We start from the raw sequence: 11,754 nt of genomic DNA on the forward strand, positions 1-11,754 counted from the left end.
AAAAATAAATTACACTAAGGTGGTAAGAATAAGATCGTATATTAGTATAAAGACAAAAATACAAATAATTCATAGGAAGGAAAAACCCCCGTCAACATTCAAGAAGCCAGGGAAGAAATTTCTGTCATGGAACATCTAAGAGATACTTGCACCCAGAACAAATTCAGTTCGTGTCTGTAGGGAGGTCAACTGGCCAAATATTGAGTTCAGTCCAGCTTAATCAAGATTACAGTGGTCTCTGCCTCATAGTAAGGCTGTTCTGGACTCTTGCCTTTGGCTGGAGAGGATCTGCCAGCAGCTCAATCTCACTAGAGACTCTGCAGATAGGTTTGGGGCTCCTACTGCCTTTCATACCCTTCTGCAAATTGGGAGTTCATAATTTTTGCTCCGATACTTTTCACAATATTCAAATTTTGTAATTATCACCTTTGGATCACACAAGCTGGTGTGCTTCTTCTGTTTGGACTTAGTTGACTCTTCACTTAGATGGCTGCTTGCTTAAATATAAGCCTTTAATACCATAGACACTATTCCAATTGATAGCCGGGCACCATCTACTTTCTTCACCACACTGCTAGCTCCCTTATCTTCAGTGATTATTTCATGAAGGTGAGTGTTGAGCCAGGCCATGATGTAAGAATTCATTGTTATTAAGTTGGAGCTAGGATTCAGTGTGACCCCAGAACAAACTCATTCCTGAATCTATAAATAGTTTGATTGGCTTAAAAAAAAAACACCTTAAGTGACAAGTTCATCTCAAAACAACAAAAAAGGCAATTTATTTTTACTAAAATAGTTGGTCCTGTATATATGTGTGTTGTTATTTTGTTTCCTGAAGTGCAAATAGACACATTTTCCTTAACACCTTTTAACTTTTTTTTGGTTCAACTTAGATTTCATTGTACAAATCAACAAGCATTCATAGTCATACTTAAAGTACAGTACTCCAGTTAACTTGATGTCCAGATTAGTTACATTGTTGATATTCAGCAGATTGAATGGCACTACATATTAGAAAGGAATGTTGTCTTTTAAAAAAACCAAACAAACAACTCTTAGCTCTAACTCCTTTACATGCGGAATCCTCAAGTTTCTTTGCCACTTAAACTTTTTTATGTTCTGAAGATGAGTGAGCACTTGTCAAAGTCTGTCTAAAGTCTGTCTAAAGCCCCAAACCAAAGTCACTGCCATTCTGACTCAAGCAACCCTATAGGACAGAGTAGAATTGCCCATATGGGTCTCAGAGAATTGCCCTTGTGGGATTTTCTTTAAATAGTTTTATTGCCATATAATTCAAATATCATACAGAATTCACTTATCATACTTTCCTTAGGAAAATATCCTCTAGAACTGGCACAGCTCTGTAACACATGGGTGGTTACGAGTCTGATTCAACTCGATGGCAACACGTATGGTGCTTGGATTTTTGGTCTTTAACCAAATTGTCAAATATCTAACCTTCTTAAGACATGTGAAACTATAAGCAAGACGATGGTCCTTCAGGTCTGGAACGGAACTCAATTCTGTGTTGGAATGATCAGTCATTTAAGATCAAAGGGGGAGCATTGGACTGAGGGCAACTTTCAGAAGATTAGGAAAGGAGAAATGGAAAGAGGAAACTCAGGGAGGAAGTGGGATAAGTGCTGGTACATTAGGAAACTGCAGTGATAAATTGAATCAGAATGTGTACAAATTACTGACTGTAATGATGGTCTGCTCTGTGAACCTTGAAATATGTATAAGCAAGAATTTCTAAAGCATATTTTCCTGTAGAAATGTATATCTTCCTGTGATGATTGAGTTATGAACATGACCCTGTAGTTGGAAAAAGGTGAGGGCTGGTGGCACAGAAATTAGTCACACAGCTGTTAGCTGAAAGATCCTCTGTTTGAGTTCATTAGCCAGTCCATGGGAGAAAGAAGTGGCAATCGTAGTCCATAAAGCTTACAACCTTGGAAACCCTGTGGGCCAGTTCTGCTCTGCTCTGTAGGGTCGTTAAGAGCCAGAGTGAACCTGATAGCACTGAACAACAATTTTTAAAAGGGACAGTGATGCTAAAACTTAGCTGTGTAACCATACTGAAAGGTAACTATCATTTTCATTGAAAGAAATATGAGTAAATATTTTTTTCTTCCATCAATAAGACAACTTATTAGAAGAGAAATATGTTTAACGTTTATGAGTAATCATGTTTCATAGTTTCAGTTTCCTCATCTGTAAATGGGTTCAAGGACAGTACCTCATTGGAGTGTTCTGAAAATTGAATGAAAAATTAATGCCTGTCAAGTGTTTATTCATCAGTTCAAATCATTTCACAGTGTTAATACTTACTGTGCTGCTATGGTGTGGTACTATTTGGTGACCTATAAAGCTCTCTGTGGTCTAGCCTGCTGTGTTTCTCATCTATCTCCTATAACTGCTCCCAAGACTTACCCTTCCTTACAGTAAAGATAGTCATGCTTCAGGATTTGTACACTTAGTATTCCCTCTACCAAAAAACTCTTTCCCTGGATATCTAGATAGCTCATTCTTCCACTTTACTCAAGTCTCTGTACACAGAGAGGCTTTCTCTGATTGTCTTCTCTAAAGCAATGTCACTCTGGAACTGTCGTCTTACCCTGCGTGATTTTTCATTCTTCTTAGTCACCTGACATGTATTTATTATTTGTAGACCCAGACCCACCACCCCTGTAGAATATATGCTGAATGAGAAGAAAATCTTTACTTGGCTCACTCTTGCATCCCAGTTCTTAGAATAGTATCAGGCACATAGTTATCATTTCATATTTATTAAAAAGCAAATACAGAATCTGTTCTTGTTCCTTTCAGGGTGTTCTAAGGATACATTTTATTGAAGCTCAGGATCTTCAAGGAAAAGATACTTATCTTAAGGGACTTGTCAAGGGGAAGTCAGACCCCTATGGAATTATTCGAGTTGGCAACCAAATCTTCCAAAGCAAAGTTATCAAAGAAAATCTTAGCCCAAAGTGGAATGAAGTTTATGAGGTAAAATGTTGAATCAAGTAATGTAAACTGGTAGAATGGGGTAAACACTAAACAAGGGTGCCTGAATTCTAATTGTCATACAGTGGTATGATTAATTTAAATATTATTTTAAATGCTCTTAGCTTTAACTTTCCATCTGTATAAAACTGTTGCTTTAATTTTCTATGTGTATAAAACTATTGCCCAGAAATAGGCCCACATGAGTATAATCAATGGTCTTTAGTAAAGAAGCAGACACATAATTCAATGATGAAAGGATTGCCATTTTAACAAATAATACTGGAACACCTGAACACCAACACACACACACACACACACACACACACACACACAGAATGTAGATACACATGCCTTTCACAAAAAAGAACTCAGAATAGATCATACACCTAAATGTTAAACACAAAACTAGACAACTTCTGAAGATATAGTAGGAGAAAATCTAGATGACTATGGGTTTGACAATAAGTTTTTAGATGTGGCAGCAAAAATATAATCCATGAAACAAAAATTTGCTAAGTGAGACCATTAAAATCAAAAGCTTCTGTTCTGTGAAAGACGCTGTTATTCATGGGTGAAAAAGCCACAAACTGGGAGAGAAGACTTGGAAAAAACAACGAGTAAAGAACTTACCCCGACACACAGAGAACACTGGAGACTCAACAAAAGAAAACACACTACCCATTCAAAAAACGAGCTAGCAAGAGATTTGCAGGACACCTCACCAGAGATGTAGATGGCAAATAATCACTTGAAGAGATGCTCAGCATGATGTTATTAAGGAATTGATCATTAAAACAGTGATGAAATACTACACATCTACCACCCAACCAAACGTCCAATCCCATAACCATCCAGGCGATACCAACTAAGAGTGACCCTATTTAGGGTTTCTGAGAGCAGAGAACCTCATCTTTCACTTGCAGAACAGTTGGTGTATTGGAACCGCAGACCTTGCAGCTAGCAGCCCAACGCTTTTTAGTGTGGCCAAAATTCAAAATTCTGGCGATGGCACCAAATGCTGGTGATGATGTGGAGAAACAGGAACTTTCATTCATTACTGGTGGAGAAGCAAAATGATTCCACCCATTTCGAAAGCATGTGGCAATTTCTTACAAAACTAAACATAGTCGTCGTACCATACAGTTCTACAATCACATGCCTAGGAATTTATGCAATTGAATTCAAAACCGTGCATACAAATATTTTTAGCAGCTTTATAATTGCCAAAAATTGGAGCTAGCCAAGATGTCCATTGGTAAGTGAATAGATAAACTTTGATACATCCTACAGTGGAGTATTATTCAGTTACAAAAAGAAAAATAACACACCATCTTCAATGCATATTGCAAGTATTGCAAATAAAACTAGTCTGGGAAAACTACATAGAACGTTATTCCAACTATGTGACATTCTACAGGAGGAAAAACTTCAGAGGCTTAGAGACAGAAAATAAGATGTGGTTCATGGGAGGGGAACAGGGTGACTAGGTGAAACACAGTAGCTGGTGAGGCCAGTAAACTGTGTATGCTGTGGTAATAATGGGTACATGACATCATGCACTTTCGAAAGCCCATCAGATTATACAGCACTAAGAGTGGACCCTAATCACTTTAGATAATATTAATGTGTTAGTACTGGTTCACCAGTTGTAACAAATGTGATTTGTTACATACAAATTCAAAATATTAGTAGACAATCAGTGTACAGTGGGAAAAGAGACACATGAAACTCGCTGCTTTCTACATCATTTTTCTATAAACTGAAAACTCCTAAAAATTAAAATGTATTTCTTAAAATATGTAGATGCACCTTATAGCATTTTTATGAGGTATGTGAAATGCCAGCACATAACACATTTTAAACTTAGTTACATAATACACAATAAATGATGGGTAAAATATTTTCAAGTTGTGAATGGCCTGCCTTTTTCTAATTAAATGTAATATAAACTCATAAACACATATGAAAGTGAAATCAGTTGTGTACTCTTGTGCAAACTTTTCATTTAATGTATCTGTAAATGTCTACATGTTAATATATATTTATGTAATTTTTAGTATCCGTCCCATTGACAAGGTACAATAACATATTTTATTTGCCCAGCATAACCAAGGTTGTTTTAGTTCAGTATTATAAATGTTACTGGGCAGATATCATGTGAATGTATTTTTCTTCAATTGACCAAGTTATCACCAGGTAAAATTTCTTATGTGGAATTGTCAGATCAAACTTTAAGAATTTTTTTAAAGGACTTGATAAATTTTTGCAAAAATGCTTGTCAGAAGCATAGTACAATTTATGCCTTCACCGGCATCCCACTTCCCCACTCACTTATTATGCCTATATATTGCTCCGTTTTTAAACACTAAGTGGTTCCAGAGACAATAAAGTGTTCTAAATGGAAAAACTTGAGCACAGGACATTATAATCTTCTTCTATAAAACTATCCCAGTCAGCGTACAGTACCAGACTTGTGGTTAATGCCCTGTGGCCACGTTTTGGAAGGAGTGAATTTAACACATTGAAATGTAATCCTATATATCTGTAAAAGAAACAGAATGGACTGTTAATATATGGGTAAGCATTTTAAAATAATCTTCCTGTCACCAAGAAATATGTGTGGTTTCCCAATTAAAAAACCAACTATTTGGTACTGAAGAAAAGGGCATGTTAGAATTAATAATCGTTATTGTATTCAAAATTAGTAAAGATGCAAAATAATTACTAATCATTCCTTTTTCAGGCTTTAGTTTATGAACATCCTGGGCAGGAATTAGAAATTGAGCTCTTTGATGAAGACCCAGATAAAGATGACTTTCTAGGAAGGTAACTCTTTTGTGAATATTTGAAAAGAATCACTCTCTTTTTATTTTTTTAATATCACTCTTAAAACTGTAACATAGCAAAAAATTAAATTTGTGTACATGTGATTCACCATAAAACATGTTTTGTTCCTTAAAAATGTCACATTAAGTAAGAAAAGGAAAGCTTCTAAATCTGCAGTATGAATTATGTTAGCCACTGACCACACTCAGTTATTTAAACTAAATTAATCAGAATAAAGTAAAATTAAAGATTAATATCATCAGCTGCAGTAGCCACATTTCACGTGCTGAGTTGTCAGGTTTGGCTAGTGGCTACCATAGCGACAGTGGAGATACAGAATGTTTCCATCATCCATCATACTGTATTGGATACCGGTCCTAGAGTGTAAAAAATGATTTGTAGCTTTCAATGTAAAGACCACTTATCGTCAAGTTGCTGAGTTAATTATTGTGATACTTAGTAATTTACATTCTGCCTACCTGTGGGAATATAAGTATTATTCTTTTGTACTTTAATTTATAGCTAATACAGATGGAAAATTCAAAATAGACTAAAATCCAGTATTTATTACTTAACTGAATTCACTTATTATTTAGTGGGATTTATTGTCAGGATAAAAAAGATATAGAGAAAATTCACTAGAGAGATTTGAATTAATCAGAAATGGTCTTGTTTATTTAGCCAATACTTCAGAATTCACTCATACGGCAATTTAATTGGGTGAAATGGAAAGATTTTTAAGCAGGGCAGTGATTGGATTATATTTGCCATCTAGTAAAACTAATGTGAAAGTTGGATTTTCAGGATTGAAATTGAAGTCCAGGAGACCAATTAGGAAACTCTTAGAATAAACGAGGATGGAGATCATGTGGATCTACACTGAGACATAAATTGCAGGAACAGAGCAAGGAGGTGGCTACAAGAAAAAAAAAACAAAATGGGTATAATCATCTCAAAAACAAACAAAACAGGGTATAATCATCTCATCTGAGTCAAGGGAAGAGGAAAAGATGACTTTCTGGTTTTTGTGGGGGTGATGCTCTGCTCTGAGGGAGTACCTGAGGAGGCCTGTTGAAAGGGAAATGTGGTGGGTTTACCTGTAGACCTGCTGAGTGAGAGGATCCTGGAGGGGCCTTCTAGGTGCAGTGGGAAGTTGGAGTCAAAGTGATAGATCAGTGTGTGGGGATAACTGAATCCATGACAACAGATGATAGTACCAACGGAGAAGAAGGAATCAGAGTGTTGAAATATTTTAAAACCTGTTTGGCACATTGTAAATGGCTATGTTTACCTTCTTCACGATTTATGCCTCAGCTGGGCCAAATTGAATTCTCTAGTCTCACTGAAGCTGGATCCTTCTCTTTTCCTTACCTCTCTATCTTCTCTTCGATGTACAAGCTTGTATATAAAGCTTTAGGAAGCTTTTGAAAGAACCATCTGTTTCTTAATAAAATACACATAGCGTTGAATGAGCCCCTAATACAATGATTTTTTTAAAATACACATAGCAGTTTGTTGCATTTCTGGAATACTTCTTCATAAACAAAAAACACCTTACAGTGGTTTCAATTGTAAGTGTGCTTCTACTAAAATTGTTGATTGTTATTTTTATAGCCTTATGATTGATCTTACTGAAGTTGAGAAGGAACGCCTTTTAGATGAAGTAAGTTTTCTTTATCCTGTTTAGTAAACATTGACAGAGTAGCTACTATGTGCGTAAGGACTTGGTGTTGGCATTGTCATTGTACATGTACAATGCCAGAATCCTAGGTAATATTAATGAACTTAGCATTTGCGTCACAAATATGAGAAACTTGCACCTTTTAGTATTAGCAAAATGAAAGAAATTTAAGAGTCAAATCATAGTATTTATTGAGAACTTACCATGTGCTTGAAATGTTTCAGTATTAGAAACTCTTGTTTTGAACAAATATATTTTCTCCTTCAGGAGTAAAGGTACAGGTATGTGCAAAGCTAATTAGTAACAAAATTTAAATATAATTAAGAGAGGAGATAACATAATGTGAGAAATTATTACATAAAAGGTGAGTACAACTGCATTGAGAATTTAGAGGACGACACTTCTCCAAGCAGGGATATCAATCAATCTATCAAAGTATAGAGTATTCAAAAAGGAAAATTTCATAGTGGCTCCTTCAGCCCCAAACCTGGGTTTCCGAGATTAAAAACCTGTGGTTCTCAACCTTCCTCGTGTCGCGACTCTTTAATACAGCTCCTCATGTTGTGGTGACCCCAACCATAGAATTATTTTCGTTGTTACTTCATAACTGTAATTTTGCTACTGTTATGAATCAGGCAACCCCTGTGAAAGGATCGTTTGATCCCCAAAGGGGCCGCAACCCACAGGTTGAGAACCACTCTTATAAACTGTTTATGGGAATAGAAAGTTCAGTCTTTCTCCCAAGTAGATCCTAGTGGTTTTGAACTGCTGACCATGCAGCTCAAAGCCCAATGCATAACCACTACACTACTAGGGCTCCTTCAAGATATGCTGAATTTCAGATAAGTGTAGCTAACCAGATCAGTATCTACAATCTATTCTGTTGACAATGCGCTTTATCATTCCTATGCTTATTTAGTATTTATTGGACAAATATTTCTTGTGTACATCTTATGTGTCAAGTATTGGGTATACAGTATTGAGAAAAGTAGGTAAAATCCTTGTCTTAGTGGCATTCTGTTAGCACTGAATGCTTGGAAATCATCATTGATTAAATGGTGGAATAACTGTATATGTTATTAATATGTACATAGTGGTGAGTAAAAACAAAGAGATTAGCTTATATGATATTGAAATTGAGATTTTGGAGTCAACGTTTATTTTTTTCCTTGGCTTATAAGTTCCATTAAAGCCCATATATAGATACTAGGTAATATTAGAAAACATTAAAAATTTTCAGATAATCCAAGTTTCATTTATCCTTAAAGCAGGGTAACTACTGTTGCCTCATAGACTTATTGTTAAGCACATACCTAATAGACAATGTTAATATTAGACAAATGTGAAGGATTTACAGTCGTCTCTATCAAGCAGGAAGTACTGTAAGTGCTGCCTGCTGTTAACCAGCAATATCACGTCCCAGCGTGAAGTCGCTGATGCTTAAAGTTCTAAAAGTGGGAATATTCAGTTCTCTACCATTGACTGAGAACAATTGATGTTTCACAGTTAGTGAGCACCTGCTAACATTTAGGGAGACTGGGTTTAATTGGAATTTTGGATTCTGTGTTTAAAAATGGTTTTCTTTTTCAGTGGTTCACTCTGGATGAAGTTACCAAAGGAAAGCTTCACTTGAAACTGGAATGGCTCACATTAATGCCAACTGCTTCAAACCTCAGTAAGGTACTGTGAAGTGTTTTTGCTCTTGATAACCAAACCACTCCTATTAAAATTTTTCACTCCCATCAAATTATTTCCAACACATAGCCACCCTTTATGGAGTTTCCAAGGGTGTAAATCTTTACAGTAGCAAGCACCTTTATCTTTCTCCTGCAGAGTGGATGGTCAGTTTGAACTGCATACCTTGCAGTTAGCAGCCTAACGCATACCCAGCAGTGCCACCAGGGCTCCTTAATTAAAATTAGTCTTTTTGAAATTGTGTTGTAACTTAGTAACTGCAAAAAGAATTACCTGAAAATTGTGAATTTTGTCCTATAAGTCACTATAGGAGTATCAGGGATTGATCAGGATAATGGAATTTTTTTAAATGAGAAATGTATAGGTCATTCATATCTGATTTATAAGGGCTTCCAGTTTTGTGCTTGATAGAATGAAGGGATTTTGACAGCCACAAATCATTATGTAATTGATTTGTTTGAAATAATAATCATTTAAAAGATATTTATTGTTAATCTCTTTATATTGAGTAATATAGAGGTTTATTTCTCTGTCGTTCTCATTTTCTTGAGCATAACCACAGTATAATCAGTTAAGAATTGTCCAAATTTTCCTGAACTATTCCCATTGAGGTGTTTTGTTTTTCTCTTTTCACACCCCATTACTTTTTTAGGTGCTAACGGACATCAAAGCTGACAAGGACCAAGCCAATGATGGTCTTTCTTCTGCATTGCTTATCTTGTATTTGGATTCAGCAAGGAATCTTCCAGTAAGTGATGTAGTGGTAGCCCATTTTGAGTGCTGACTTCCTTCCTAGCAAATCTTGCTTGAAAACCACTGCTCTGTTCAGCCATATGGTACCAGTTGTTTCTGTCATGCTTGTCCTTTCATGGTCATTTCTAGTCTAAGCAGGGTAGAGGCTATAAATTTATATTTGTTTCAAAGGTATATTTTCATGTTGATAAAGTTTAATGAAATTATCTAAGAGTTCCAGAATTACCTTTATTCCAATATGTCTTATGAGGAAATCTCTACTATACCAGAAGAAACAAAGTAGTTTGGAGAAAAGGGCAGCCTGTGAAAAATTACTGGCTATCAAAAAACAATGACCCTAGATGGAAACTGTGTCTACGCGGAAGTGGGGAATAAAGTGAAAAAGATTGGCTTATATGCCCCAAATCCATTCTAATGCTACCATGGCAGGGGTTGAGTTTCCGGCCATGGACAGTTTCCAGAGCGTAAGGTAGGTGAAGAGGCTGCTAGGAAGGGGAAGAGTGATGCTGCTGTTGGAGTATTCTGAGCCTTTTTAAAGGTGCCCAGTTCATCTCTAGCAGAGCAAATAAGGAGGGGAAAAATTCAGAGCCATCTACTCTCAGAGAGAAGGCTTTCTATAGCTTGAAAGCATATGTTTTTGTCTGCATCACAATTGTTTTTGCTCTGGGGGAAAAAAACTTTAGAGTACCATTTTTATAATAACTATAGCCATATAGAAAAATCCTATTCAACCACGTGGAGCATAGTGTGATGTTCCACTGAAATACTTTCAACATTCCTATTTTAGGGTTATTTTAGCATCCTAATTTTTTGATGCCACTTTTTAGTGCCTTTTTACTTGTTTCTATAGAGCTTATCTTTGCTTTATATCATTGTGCAAGTGGCCAATTTTGGTGAAAAACTACTGCCACCAGATACAAAATTTTTTTTTTGCAGTATTGCAAAGTGTCCATTGAATAATTCTTCATGCATAGTAAAACTTTAACTTATTTACATGCTTTTATTTTACTTAATAAAATGGACACAAAAGCAAAACAGCTTTTAATTCAGTGCCAGAACATGGTCTATTAGGGGGTACCAAAAAAAATGGAACCGCCCCCAAAATAAGTATATAAATTTTTTTAATAAAAACCTGTCACCTTCAAAGTACTCTCCATTACACTTAATACATTTGTCAAATCTGCAATTCCATTCTTGGAAATATTTTTCAAACTCATCTATTTGGATAGCTGACAGCACTTCCCTTGTTTTCTTCTTAACCTCTTCTATGTTGTCAAATCACTGTCTTTTTATGCCCCTCTTCATTCACTGAAACAAAAAGAAGTCACATAGAGCAAGGTCAGGTGAGTAAGGTGCGTGGGGCAAAAAAGGCATGCTGATTTTTGGCCAAAAACTTGCACCCTGAGATGACTGCATGATCAGGTGCATTGTTGTGGTGGCAGAACCAGTCCCCCTGTCTGCCACAAATCAGACCTTTTTTGTTGCACACTGTTATGCAATCTTTTCCGAACCTCTAAAATTTAGAGTCTACATGGAAAGCTTGATGAACGGTCTGGCTTAGTGGAACAAGCTCCAAATGCACTAGGAGTCGACAGAAGTCCAGATTGAGGTTTGTCATTAGTCGACATATCACCATTTTTGAAACAAGAAAATGACTTTTCTTATAATAATCATTTTATTAGGGGCTCATACAACTCATCACAATCCGTACATACATCATTTGTGTCCAGCACATTAGTACATATGTTGACCTCATCATTCTCACATTTCCACTTGAGCCCTTGGTGTCAGCT

The 11,754-nt window shown here is 36.1% G+C and overlaps 1 protein-coding gene across 1 annotated transcript in view; it reads left to right on the forward strand.

The window, feature by feature from the left end:
• Positions 1-11,754, forward strand: part of ESYT2 (extended synaptotagmin 2) — a 133,241-nt gene that overhangs the window by 86,426 nt on the left and 35,061 nt on the right. The window contains exons 10-14 of the mRNA XM_045290141.1: positions 2,830-3,006; positions 5,750-5,832; positions 7,447-7,495; positions 9,104-9,193; positions 9,861-9,956. Of these exons, the coding sequence (XP_045146076.1) occupies positions 2,830-3,006; positions 5,750-5,832; positions 7,447-7,495; positions 9,104-9,193; positions 9,861-9,956 (495 nt within the window). The remainder of the gene's footprint in view (positions 1-2,829; positions 3,007-5,749; positions 5,833-7,446; positions 7,496-9,103; positions 9,194-9,860; positions 9,957-11,754) is intronic.

Source organism: Echinops telfairi, unplaced genomic scaffold (genome assembly GCF_000313985.2).
Source record: "Echinops telfairi isolate 266 unplaced genomic scaffold, ASM31398v2 ScPeMD7_31;HRSCAF=116, whole genome shotgun sequence".
NCBI lineage: Eukaryota > Metazoa > Chordata > Mammalia > Afrosoricida > Tenrecidae > Echinops > Echinops telfairi.